At 35.3% G+C, this 13,853-nt stretch overlaps 2 protein-coding genes across 3 annotated transcripts in view; one reads left to right on the top strand and one right to left on the bottom strand.

Moving 5' to 3' along the window:
- LOC116177514 overlaps positions 1-2,061 on the top strand; it is a 34,000-nt gene extending 31,939 nt beyond the window's left edge. For both annotated transcript variants that reach the window (XM_031496508.1, XM_031496506.1), the window contains exons 7-9: positions 1,188-1,359; positions 1,413-1,643; positions 1,694-2,061. In XM_031496508.1, coding sequence (XP_031352368.1) covers positions 1,188-1,359; positions 1,413-1,643; positions 1,694-1,939 — 649 coding nt within the window. In that variant the 3' untranslated portion in view covers positions 1,940-2,061. The remainder of the gene's footprint in view (positions 1-1,187; positions 1,360-1,412; positions 1,644-1,693) is intronic.
- A 4,772-nt stretch (positions 2,062-6,833) lies between these two features.
- LOC116177513 (REPTOR-binding partner-like) lies at positions 6,834-8,806 on the bottom strand. The gene is made up of 4 exons (XM_031496505.1): positions 8,640-8,806; positions 7,312-7,402; positions 7,142-7,263; positions 6,834-7,093 (listed from the first exon to the last, which is right to left on the bottom strand). The coding sequence occupies exons 1-4, from the start codon at positions 8,682-8,684 to the stop codon at positions 6,995-6,997; spliced, it is 357 nt and encodes a 118-aa protein (XP_031352365.1). The 5' UTR covers positions 8,685-8,806; the 3' UTR covers positions 6,834-6,994.
- Positions 8,807-13,853: the final 5,047 nt, after the last annotated feature.

Below are 13,853 nucleotides of genomic sequence, written 5' to 3'. Positions count from 1 at the left end.
ATACTAATAGAAACTGGTCTACCACACAAAAATGCGCTGAAGTCCATTCGATCTCACACGATTTTTTTCTCATAACGTCATATTTAAATTCTGTTTACGTAGTTTCAAAATTTGGAAAATGGATATCAATAGTATGAACGGATGCGTAACATTAATTTCTACAAAAAAAAACTAAATAGACTTTGTTTGAAGTGAATAATCGGACATGAAGATTATTTGGAATTGTATCGGAAGTAAGTACGTGAGAAGTTTAAAAATTGGTTTGAAAATTCCAACAAGCAAACGATCAATTTATTAATAAACCTTATCTATAATGTGCGGTACAAATCTAGTAATTTTTATGCACTCGAATTTAAATAGGGACAATAAGTTTGTCAAAACCCTCAACAAATTTATTATTTAATGAACCTTCGATGCTTACTATTAATTGTTGTGTGCGTATTGGATTTCGTTTTGCACATTTTATAGAATTGCAAGTAGGTAATAAATTATTCGACAGAGTACAATCAATATATTTTTTTTCGGAATGCATCCTCCTGAAAGGTCGGGCAGTCAAGAAAAGTGAAAAATTCTTTGATTTATTTAAAGAGAATGTACGTAAATTTATCAGTTCAAGGTCAGACATTATAAATGAATTCGTAAAGCCGCAGATTTGAGTGGTTCATAAACGCGCTAATTCAGCTACCCAATTTAGTGATCTGTCCTACATAACAGGCGGCGCTGAATGAAAATTTTCCCACGCTTACATCGCCATCTATGTATGAGGTGTGTGAAAAGTGGTCATAAATTGTAGGTATAATAATAACAAAGATAGCCATGTTATCCTACTAAAATTTAAGACACCCTGTATTTAGAGAGCGCTTTTATTATAAGAGAGTACCTACCTTAAATAAAACTGTTGTGAGGTTTATCATAAATCGCCAGAAAATGTAAAGTAAAAACAAAACTGAATATCGCAAAGTAAGTTTGAGAAATTTTTACTGAAACCCCCTGTATATTTTTCAAAAATTGAATAGATCTTTTTTTTTTATTTCAAAAATAAATTTATAAAAAATGAATGAACAAATTCAAAACTTACAATCAGATGTAACCTACAAAAGCATTTTATTGTTACTCCTGCTTCCAATAGTAACATTACGATGCCTAGGCAATAAGACGAAGTATTTAAACACGTATTTATTTTTCAGCAAGCTTTCGTCATGCATAGAAGCACTTCAAATTATATTATATCCGTTTTCATGGCAACATACGATTATTCCCGTCTTGCCGAGAAGCTTGTGGGAAATTGTGGACACTCCAACGCCACTCCTATGTGGAGTACTATCTTCAGAAGTAATCAAAGATTTCGTCATCGAAAATGTAAGTGTAATATTGGCGATTAACAAGTCAATTTATCAAATTCTCTCTCTCAGGGTATTGTGGTTGATCTTGATGAAGGTACTGTATTATTAGAAATGGGCGACGAACACAAAATTCTTCCTACGTGCCTTATACATATACTAAAGGACGGATTACACTTAGCGTCAACTATAGCAGCGAATAACAGTGGTGCTCATAATATATTTTTAAGCGACGCCTTCCTACGAATTTTTATATATACTTGCGGTCACTATAAGATTTATACAAGTAGTGAAAATTTTGATGTAAGAATTGTTGCCTATTTTCAACATATACTTTAATTCAATTCTTACAGAGAGCAGCATTTATTCGACACGGTCGTCAGAAGAGGAGAATACGTGAATTCTTAAAATGGTTTACCGAAACAACAATGTTCCATCACTTCATAGATTTGGCATCAACTAAATCGCCAAGTTTGGATCTGTTCGATCAACGTATTCAAATATATACTTCCCAATCGGCCGGGGAGATTCTGAGTAAAATGAAAAGCAAAAACACATATCGGGGATTGCTCAGCCCAAGTCTGATAAAATTTCAATAATACAATCTTATTGACTGACTGGTTTTCTAAAGTTAAATATTCGTTTATGAATTACTTCGATAAGCAAATAGTACTTTTAGATGTAAATTATTTTTGTATGTTAATAAATACCTTAATAGTTAGCTTGTTCATTTAAGCTTCCTAAATTAATCAGCAATAAAACAATTCACTAAACATAATGGCACAGGCACAGTATATCTGTGATAATGGTAATACAACACAAAATAAAACCGCGTAATAAGGACGCTAAGTTTAAATGAAATAAAGACTTTAATTATACTTCGTGCATGAAGTGTGTGAAGTTGCAGCGCTTGAGGGCGGTTAAAAGCGCTCACGAGCGGAAAAAGCACTCGCGAGCGAAAAGAGCTTGCAAACGGAAAAACCGCTCGTGGGCAGAAAAAGAGCGCTCGAGTATCGAGCACCAAGCGGCCGCTCCGAAAAGTGCCCAGCGCTGGTACAAATAATGTTTTTCACATATTACTCAAATTTACGATTTTAAATGATGAAAATATGATCTTAGGTCACAAATCGTCGTATATAAACTGCACATGGTCTTAAGTTCTAAGATATGGTCGTTTATTTCCCACACAAAGAAATTTGACAGTTGCTGTTTTTAGCAAGTTAAAAAGACTTAAAATTTAAAATACAAACAAGGGTTGCCCCCTCACTACCACGAGAGTAGCTCTAGGGTCTTCATTGATTACAAGGCAGAAAAAATAGCTACTGAAAATCTTCCAGGCTAGGTACTTGCTTACTTTCTTATTTCTTTTCCAAGTTGCATTTTACAATTACATTATAATCACTCGACTTGTAGGATAACATCGGGGAATTTTATTTCTCTCTGTTTCGTAGCGATAGCAGATAGTCTCTAGCGAGCAGCTAAGACTAAGTCAACCTGCCGTAAAAGCTAACTAGCGGTTGAACCATACAATAAATAACAAAATATATATCAATAATTTTACATTGATATTTAAAATATTGCGGCCCCCATCTTCACGGCAATGAAGGTTTTTTTAAGGATGTTATGCAACGGAAGCCGACTTCACACCAGGGTCTCACGGCGAAGAGTACACATATTATGGTTAGAATCAGATTAGATGTCAGACGGCATCAGCCACCTGTCTCATCATATAGAGTTGTGTTTGGAAATTTCGAGATCTCTCCCATCCCAAATCATGGTATATTACGCCCCCATATAAAACAAACAAAAACCCCTCGACCCATGGCACAAGCCGATAACATAAATCGTAATTAATTGTATTGAGTTCAAAGTCACCTTCATGCGAATTATTAAAGTTGTAAAACGCTACAATGTGGAAAAATTGCATTCATTGCGTAACCACACAAAATCTACCCTGCTGAAAATTCCACCCACCTACGTACCCAAAATCTACCTACCCTAAATTATGTAAACACCCTGCAAACTAATCTTAAATCATTTCCTAACGAATGATAGATCTAGCTCTGTCACAACAATTAGGCGAAAGGAAATGATTGCACAAAATTTGCAATCTCTAAAACGTAATTGAAGAAAATGTCTACGTACGTATGGTAAGTACAAGGCAAATAAACAAAGCTGTCCCATTAGGGTAATTATACAACCCTAACTTAACAATAACGGTTAAGTACACAAACACAATAGGGCTAGACAGGACATAATTGTTATTTCAGTACGGACTATGTAAAGTTGCCTATTGTTAAATCGACTGTTCTAACAAAAATTGTCGCATTCCAACGTAAATTGCGTTAGTCATTGTGAGCACACAAAAAATACTACTTTTCCTATCCAAACGAAACTTGTAAAGGTACCATTGAACTTTTGTAATTGCCATTTGCGGTTTGAACAACCCTGATATGGACGTCTGACTTATGGACGCCATACATGTCGATTTTATAACCCAAGACTTCCAGAACAGGTTCGGTAAAGTTGCACTTTACACAAATAACATAAAATTGTTCGTGTTGTTAGTTGTTTTTATTTTACTTTTGCAAAAAAAAATAAAATAAAAATATATAAAATGAAAAAAAAACTAAATAAAAATTAAATTAAATAAATTTAAAAAAATTAAAAATAAAACAAAATATTTAATCTGAAAAAAAAATAAAGTTAAAATATAAAAATGTTAGAATTATGATGGCTGATGGCCCTTGATAATAAAAAAGTAAAATGGCAACGCAACAACTATTTGATAAATGTGGCAAGCTGACTGGTCAAGTATGCGCGATTCTGCACAACTGGGTGCGAGGCTCTTAAGTTAAGGCAGTTAAGTTGCGTACGCGCTCGAATGACGATCGTAAGGGATGCTAAGTGGAGCATAAGAACACTAATACTTGGCTTGTTGGGCTACTGTAAAACCCCTGGCAGATAGCCGGATATATTCCTAGATTTCCGAAATTCCTAATGAGCAAGAGTCTATGTAGGGCATCGAAAGTATTAGTGAGTTTGGCGCAATAGCTCTAGAAGTGTGTCTCGCACGTGTAGGTATGGTGCTGGCCGTACTTTGTTGTTGGGCCGTAAGATGGCCAGGCACGCTGAATGCAGCCATTCCCCTTTCGACCGTAGAATTATATTACGGAGAGGCGTCTTGATCAAAGATGAGTTCACGGTAGATTTGTCGCGTGGTGATTTCTGGCCCATATAACATGCGGTTCGGTTTATATAACTCGCGACCCTTCCCACCGCGCCATGTGTAGCGACCGCTGTTATTTGAAATTTCTACCCCCTTTATCACGGTCACTGCGTTAATTCAAACTAAAAATAAAATAAAAAAATTAAACTAAATAAAAAAAAGTACAAATTGTGCACAACCCTTGTGCAGGTAAAGCGCTACGCAATTTCTTCCATAAACAAGTAGGTTGGCACTGCACATCCTACGCAAAACCAATTTGGAAAATGGCGCTATATTTGCTTTTATTCTAAGTGGTTATGTATCAAATTTCATTTGAATGCCTCCATAAATAAGAAAGTTGGCACTGCACATGCGCAACACCAAATTTTGAAACTCCTGTTAAATTTTCTTTTATTCCAAGTGGCTATGTATCAAATTTTATTTAAATACCCAATGGTTATATTTCTTCCGAACGTCCCAATCGTCCTTTGTAGGTACTTTCATTTAACAATTGACACACAATTCAGGATTTATAACCGATCACGACAAGCGATCGAGGAGGAAGACTATGGTTAGTATATATTAATTCCTTTCGTTGAGACTTTTCATTAGAGTACCATGAAGGATAAAACTAGTTCCCCCCCCCCCCTTCCCCTTCCGCCCCGCACTTTGATAAGAGGACAGAAAGAAGAGCAGTAGTTAGTAGAAAACTGTTCCATTCGTTGAGACCTTTAATTAGAATACAATGAGAGATAAAATTAATTTCGAACCCCCCCCCCCCTCAGGCCCCGTCGCTCACTGCTCTCGAAAAAGAGTCGCACGGGAAAGTTATAGTTTGTACAAACCCATTTATTTCGATGAGACCTTTCTTTAGAATACCATGAAGGGTACAACATGTGTTTACACCCCCCCCCCCAAACACAATTTCCTACAGTTTAAATCTGAGACCAATTGGTTGTCATATGTAAAAGTTATGCACGTTTTACTTTCTAAAACAGCATCTCAGGAAATAGGGGGCCTTTTAGACAGCGAAATTTGATGGCGGTCTGGCACACCTTCAAGGTATAGGCTACCTGCTGCAAAAAATTCCAGGACTTTAGGACCATTCTACTAAAAAAAACGCTAGAAGTGGGTCCGAACGGACGGACAAAGCGCAAACAATAGCACATTTTTTTTAATTCTTAAAAAATGCGCTAAAAATAAAAATATGTAATAAAAAAATTAAATTAAAAATAAAATAAAAATAAATAATTAAATGGGAGCTAATTGTTGGTCAGAACTCGACTGCTTATCTATCCGCTACCATCGCCAATTAGATATCTCCTATCTCACCGGGGGGCGCGTCAGCCCCGAGCCAGCGCAGAATTCTCTTGAACCTTGAAACAAGCGGGTTGGCAATTGGGGTTGAATGAATGAATGAAAGACGGAGCTCATACCTATGTGGGAAACGGTTAAGGTTGCCGCACACTTGTCCGTTCCGTCATGTTACGCAGCGTTAAAAAACATTCAACATAAAAGACATTTAGATTTAGTTAAACGTCTATGCGCACATTAGCCCGTTCCGTCACGTGCGTTAGCGCGACCCGTCGCCGGTGTCGACGTGACCCAATGGACAAACGTGCGGCAACCTTTACATCACGCTCACGTGTATTATTTCCCGCCTCGGCCCTTTTACTGCAACCCTCGGTCGCGACCAAAAGGTCAACCACCGCCAATCTATGCCTCGCATAGGACGAAAATTTTGTTTTTGTTCTAAATTTCTCTCAGACGAACCGTTGTATGCTATGTCTCTCATTGCTCACACTTTGCCTCAAGTTCAATCCCTAACTCCTTGTGATAATATTAGGCCGAGGTCCACACCACTTTTTTATTTGAACGAATAAGGTCATTGACACTTAATCGTTACGTGCGACCCACGGCTGTCATAACCTTGAAATATATTCGAATATCCGCCATTAGTAATAATAATAACCCAATGATAAAAACAGCATGGCCAACTTGATGGCCAGCAGCAGCTTACTACATACGGGCGTCGCTCACATTACAAGACACAAAACTCACGAAAATCTGTGATGCTGTCGTTAGCATCCCTTAACAGCATTGATGCAGGCAAAAAAAATCTACATTTGACAACAGAATTGAATAAGCATGATTTCATAACGAAATTTTTCAGTCTTTCACTATTCAACAAAAAGAAGAAAACTGTTGAATATTAATTTTTGCAAAAAAACATTTGAAATAAACAGACATCACCAAATAATATCAAATTTTGTACTTTAACCATATTTGATGGAAAGAAAAATATAATCAGGTAAATCTAACAACAATATGTAAATCTCTTATTTACATTTAGAATTAAATAAAAGTAAATGCTAAATGTAATGATAGAATAATACAGTACAAGAGGTGAAACCACTTAAATAAAAATATCACATAATAGCAACGATCACTGCTGCTCTTTTTTAATGGTACCCATTTCTTCAAGCAACTCCTGTATACCATCAGGCATACGACCAGCATCAATTTCTCTTGCCCAAAACTGAAACTGTACATCACACTAATTAGATGAAAGTTACAAAAGTTCTTTTGGTACCTTTTCTAATTCTTTCTTAAGTACCAGCACAGCCTTTTCTCTATCAGCAACTAGCTCTTCTAAATACTGGTATCTTAATTTCTTTCTGGCCCTACATTCCCGAGCGCTCTGCCTGCTGCGCTCTAAAACATTACACTAAATATCAAAATTTAAAGAAATTGTAATTATACCTAATTTAGCTTTCATGTCAACCTTCTCTGCAGATTTTCTTCCCGGTTTACGTCCTCGCTTTCCAGATTCCTTGCGTTGAGGACCCTCCTCCTGTAAATCAAAATTGCACTGCTTTAACGCTAACATTTTCCACTGCAACGCTGTTATCATAATTTATGTGAATCAGGCAGAATTATCACATGCGTTATCTTATGTTGGAGAAGTAATTTTAAATGAGGGTCTTTTTTAAATGAACGTTTGTTACTAAGGAACGAAATCTTCAATGCCATGTAAAAGAGAAAGTACCTAAGAGGATTAACGCGAAGCTAATAATGTATTTAAAGAAATAATTCAAAATGTAATCGGCCGAATTAACATTTACGATTAAAGGTAATTAATTGCCTCGCTACCGGTAAATGATCACTGCGTAGCTTTCTCGCGACTGATAAATGAAACGCGAGGATTTAGGTTGAAAAACGGCCGTACGAAATGTGAATATTTTCGATTTTTGACCGGTCACATCGAGTAGGTACTACGTGCAAACAAAAGCGACGCGGAAGTGGACGAATAAAAAACAAAATTAACGTCAATTTAAGCGGGAGGGTGGAGTAAATTAAGTGCAATACCTAAATGCAACGCCGACTATGCTTAATTTTACTAAAATAATTTAAAAATAAATCTCACCGTACTGCGTAGCGCGTAATGCGTAGTAGACCGGTTTCAGAACGCAGTGGAAAGCGAGCCGATCCAGGCGACGTGACCAAACCGTTAAAAGGATATTGCGCAGTTTTGTAACGATTGTGTTGCTGTGGGGGTTCGAAGTCAGTCAATATTTCACGCAGTCTGGATTGTACGTCGACAGCTTTGTAAATGGTAGGAATGCACGAGACGAAGCGCACTTTATTTACAAACAAGAGTTTGTGTCCTTCGTGATAAATTGAATATCAAACGCGAGGTCAACATACTTATTGACACAAAAAATGAAAGAATTAAGTACGCCGATAAACGCCAGTTTACTACTCCACTAACATCCTTGAATGATAAAGTAAAAAATCGCAGTTATATCCTCCTTTCTCGAAGGTTAATTAACGTTTAAAAATGAGTAATTGGCTAACCTTTCGTTTTTGCTTTTAAATTTCGCGGGCAAATCACCGCGCACGCGCGATTTAATCAAAGCAATCACGAACCTTAAAGTGCCTCTTTAGAAATACAAATTGCAATATTTACTTTACTACAAGTATCACCTTCCCAATTAAAAACTATTTAAACGAGATATTGATTTATGAACCTTAAACACTTAAATGAAGATCTTCAAAATGAGAATGCATAATTTCAAAAGCATATTTACCGTAACGTTATGTTCGTTAATCACTTGCAATTCCTGGTATTCCATTGTCACAACACGAAACCGTTCTTATATTGTCTAAAACTGAAATATTTCACAAACTACACCTGCAGAAGATAAACGTGTCTGTGTGTTTACAAACATTGGCAAGGTCGCCCAAATAACGTAATTTAAAGGTCTACACGTGCCCGGTAAAGAAGGTATCTAAACGAATTATACTGCCCTCTGCAGATTTCTAGGTTAACTATATCGTCGGGAAGAAATTATAGAACCATGTAATTATGCTTTTATTGATGTAAAGCGCGTTTGACGGTTTTTATGTAAAATTAATGTGACTAAAAATAACTGCTGTGGTCGTTGAAGGTACATAAAGTAAAACAGACAGTAACTAAAGGCTTGCGCGCACTAGACCGACCCGTAGTGAACTAGTGGGTGTTTCGCGGTCGACGAAAAAGACGTTATCATCGCAAAATGGATAAAGGCTGATTTTGCTTGTCATCTAGTACAGGGAACTATGATATGATTTAACAAGGATAACAGCACAGCTGCAAATAAGAAATGGCGCTATTAATTCGTAAAAACGCAAAAAACTACGAACATACACTACCCAAGACAAAGTTTGCCAGACAAAAAAGAAGATATTTTAACAATATTTCAATAAATAGTAACTTCTCCGACAGTAGTCGGAATTTTTTCAGATTCAAAACTGCATTTTGTTAAGCATCAAAATTTGCCAAATTTCAACTACCTATATTCTCTTACAGTTTCCGGGATCCTGTACGCAGTAGGGTTTTATGTGTATGTTTTTCCCTATGTCTACTTTTAAATGACAAAATCTCTTCTGAAGGGCGCCTAATTTTATGCAACCAAAATAACTTCTTAAAACAAATAAAGATCTGGCCGTTACATTATTTAATTTGAAATTGTTGCTTTGGCTTCCGTATTTTTATCTTCGTTCGTATGGGATATTGTCAACTGGTATAGTGCAAGGAGCGTAACAAATTGTTAAGCCCATATTCAAATTAATTAATATGACAGCCAGATGTTTATTTATTTGTTTTTAAAAGTTGTTTTGGATGCATAAAATTAGGCGGCTTTCAGAAGAGATTTTGTCTTTTAAAAGTAGACATAAGGACAAACAATAAATGCTATGTCTACTTCTTAATAAGTATCACTGTATATGATTCAAGCAAATGTAAACAATGATACAAGTTATTACATTTGTGGTATGTGGTGTGTCACTACATTCTGTGAAAACCGTTTTTCGAATGTAGTGGTATTAAATTTGTTCCTTTCAATGAGAGGTCAGGTGCACTAGTAATTTGAAGATAATGCCTACGGTATCCTAAAAGGTGTTGCTCAAACTCCAATTTAGTATTTATCTCATAATCACATTTAAAAACTAGACTATTTCATGTTTTAAAAGGTGTTGTTTAAAGTAGTATTTGTTATTTGTCCCATAATCACAATTAGCACATTTAAAATCCTTTGAAATTCGATGTTTTAAAAGGTGCCGTTTAAGGTGGAATTTATTATTTGTACCATAATCACAATCACCACATTTAAACTCCTTCGCAACTTTATGTTTTAATAGATGTTGTTTGAAGTGGTGTTTATTATTTGTTCCATAATCACAATCACTACATTTAAAATCCTTCGAAACTTTATGTTTTGAGAGATGTAGTTTGAAGTGGTGTTTATTATTTGTCCCATAATCACAAGTATCACATTTAAGATCCTTCAAAACTTTATGTTTTAACATATGTTGATTGAAGTTGCATTTAAAATTTGTCCCATAATCACAATCAGCACATTTAAAATCCTTCAAAACTTTATGCTTTAATATATGTTGTTTGAAGTGGTGTTTCTCATTTGTCCCATAATCACAATCAGCACATTTAAAATCCTTCGAAACTTTATGTATTAAAAGATGTTTTTTGAAGTTGCCTTTACCATTTGTCGCATAATCACAATCAGAACATTTAAAATCCTTCAAAACTTTATGTTTTAAAAGATGTTGTTTGAAGTTGCGTTTATGATTTGTCCCATAATCACAATCAGCACATATAAAATCGTTCGAAACTTTGTGTATTAAAAGATGTTTTTTTAAGTTGCCTTTATCATTTGTCCCATAATCACAATCAGCACATTTAAAATTCTTCAAAACTTTATGTTTTAATATATGTTGATTGAAGTTGCATTTAAAATTTGTTCCATAGTCACAATCGGCACATTTGAAATCCTTCAAAATTTTATGTTTTAATAGATGTTGTTTGAAGAGGTGTTTATTATTTGTCCCATAATCACAATCAGCACATTTAAAATCCTTCAAAACTTTATGTTTTAATAGATGTTGTTTGAAATGGTGTTTATTATTTGTCCCATAGTCACAAACACCACATTTAAGATCCTTGAAAACTTTATGTTTTAAAATATGTTGATTGAAGTTGCATTTAAAATTAGTCCCATAATCACAATCAGTACATTTAAAATCCTTGAAAACTTTATGTTTTAATAGGTGTTGTTTAAAGTGATGTTTATCATTTGTTCCATAATCACAATCAGCACATTTAAAAGCCTTTGAAACTTGATGTTTTAATAGATGTTGTTTGAAGAGGTGTTTATTATTTGTCCCATAGTCACAGTCATCACATTTAGAAACTTTATGGTTTAAAAGGTGACGTCTAAACTGGGATTTATAATTTGTCTCATAACCACAATTAGCACATTTAAAATCTTTAGACAATGTTTTGCACTGGCTTAAAGGGAGACGTTGAAGGTTAGAGAGTGGCTGTACTTCATTATATTGAGATTTAGAGCACAGTGTACTAATGGTAAGTTCGTCCTTTATTGTTACCAAAACTTCGTTGCGCACTGAAATGTGTTCCTGAAGAAAGGAATTGATTTCTTCTTCTTGTTTTGGTTCGATTTTAACGAGCTGCGTGTCATTATCTCCATCCATACCTAATAACAATAATGTTACAAATAAATGTGTGAAAAATCTATTTGGGTATTAAACAATACAGAATGAGATCCCAGGGCATCCAGACTTTGTGAGGAAAGAGTAGTGATAGTATGACATAAAACATATTATGCCTGTTGCACATGATGCTTAGTTCTGGCACAAGTACTAATCATTTGTACATGCGCTGGCATTCACACATTGCAAGTTCCTGCACTGTGTGAACGCTACTGCATAGTTTAGTTTCCCAACGACAGCAATTGAGAAGCATGTGTTATTAAACCGAGTATTAAACCGATTATACGTGGCGTGAAATAAATAGGTATGGGAAGAATTAAAAAAAGTACAGTTTCCATACTCCATTTAAATTTATTCATTATTATAAAATTTGACTCGATTGGTGTAGGTTTGTAAGAGTTTGAGTAGCCCAAGATATATATATATCTTGGAGTAGACCATCCGTCCAGGGTCGGTTTTTGGTCACAAAATCAAAGGGAATTTGCCGCAAGTGCTCACAGGTTTGTGATTTGTAAAGGTTTGGAGTTTATGGCAAATGCCAAGCGTGTGGATCCGGCATAAGGAAAAGGTAGATACCTTAGATCATTTTTATATGATCTAAGGTAGATACTTACTTATTATTTATTAATCTATCACAATCGAGGAGTAATGACAATAACAATTAACATGTTCTTTAAAACCACTTGAAGATAGCTACATGATAACTACCTGTTCTGTGATAACTACTCTCAAACACTGCGTTGCCATTGTTGCCAATCATATGCATTTACTCCGCGATTCCAAGCAAGGATGAAGCGGCAATAAAATAAACTTAAAAGTTTGTATAAATTTCTGAAACGTTTAGGTTTAGGTATAAGTAGCGACTTTCTACGTATACAGTTTTTGTAATGACTGTAAAATAAACAATGTCAAGAGTACTTTGTTGTGTCAACCCCCAGAAGAAATCCCGATCTAAGTTACCACAACTTCTGAACTTTCTCAAATGAAACAAAAGTAAGGTTAAGTTAAGATGGACAAATAACGGGCGATCAAAAATCAGTTGCTGTCGAGCCGCCTTTGGAAGTTAAGTACGATCCCAAGTAAACAAAATTCCAAAGGTGACTCGACAGCAACTCATTTTTGATCGCGTAGTAGTTTGTAGTGTATTTAACCCCCAGATTCTACGCTAACTTCACACTTCAAGAACACGGAACGGAAATAAAGTCAACCCGGCAACGTTTAAAAATGGTCACCCGAATGAAGATTTCCTCCAATATTAAACAAGATCCCGCTTAAATTTGAACAGTGGCATGTGATCAAACGTCTAAGACAGGGCCCCCTTACGTTAGTTGTAAACAACGCTATGACCTGAAGCACAGTAGGGAAGGAACGGAAAATAAACACTCAAATTGTGAAAAGTTTGTTTAATAATGATCGCAATTATTATTGATTGTAAAAGCTCGGAAATTTAAGTCAAAATAAATTATATTGCAGAAATAAACTTTGAAAATGGTAGTTCACCGAATCAAAGATGAAATAGGCTGGAAAAAAAGAACTTACCAATAAAAAAAGCCCGCCGTCAAATTAATATTAATTTGTGTAATAAAATTAATTGTTTGTAATCATGTGAATGCGCAACATAAAATTATAACAATACAAAAAGTAACATGTAGACTTCAAGAGGTAACATAATATAGGCACAGACAACATATACTACAGACGGTCAATCTTAAGGGGAAAAAGCACGCTAAGTTTTGTGACAAATGTCCCCTTATTTAAAAACCTGCTATCCCTCTATTTTGCTCCATCTATTAGCGCATACAACAATGTGTTGGTTCTTCTACAGATTTCTTTTATTGGAATGGTTTTGCAAATTGTCTAGGGAAAGAAGTATTGATACTTTTTTGTTAGAAAGCTGTCCCACAAGAAATCCCCATAATTTACATCTGAGGCGAAATGCTGATAATCTTTGCAGGTACACATACAAAGCAAATATCACTTCATATTCGCAATTACGTATTACTCGTTGTCTTTGGGTGCATAAGAAACGATATAACTTGCACCACTTTTCGAATTCTCGAAAAAAGTGTAATCTCCGTGTTTGTTTATATACCTACGTACTCTACTTGCCTACTTGTCTCTCCGTTTGTGGAATAAATCTTGCAATCAGCAATTTAACTTCATTTAACTTGGATAAAGAAAACCTAAACGTAAGCAAATTTTCGAATGAATATTTGCCTCATATGTAATAAATCCCA

Source organism: Photinus pyralis, unplaced genomic scaffold, assembly GCF_008802855.1.
Source record: "Photinus pyralis isolate 1611_PpyrPB1 unplaced genomic scaffold, Ppyr1.3 Ppyr1.4_LG7, whole genome shotgun sequence".
Taxonomy (NCBI): Eukaryota; Metazoa; Arthropoda; class Insecta; order Coleoptera; family Lampyridae; genus Photinus; species Photinus pyralis.
The sequence above is the reverse complement of the archived record's forward strand: the minus strand, read 5'-3'. Positions and strand labels throughout refer to the sequence as shown.

Excerpts from the sequence above, each read along its gene's own strand:
- LOC116177513 (XM_031496505.1), bottom strand. The coding sequence starts at position 8,684 with ATGGAATACCAGGAATTGCAAGTGATTAACGAACATAACGTTACG. Across the intron at positions 7,403-8,639 it reads TTAACGAACATAACGTTACG|GAGGAGGGTCCTCAACGCAA; the intron begins GTAAATATGCTT and ends TTTGATTTACAG. Across the intron at positions 7,094-7,141 it reads TTAAGAAAGAATTAGAAAAG|TTTCAGTTTTGGGCAAGAGA; the intron begins GTACCAAAAGAA and ends TGTGATGTACAG.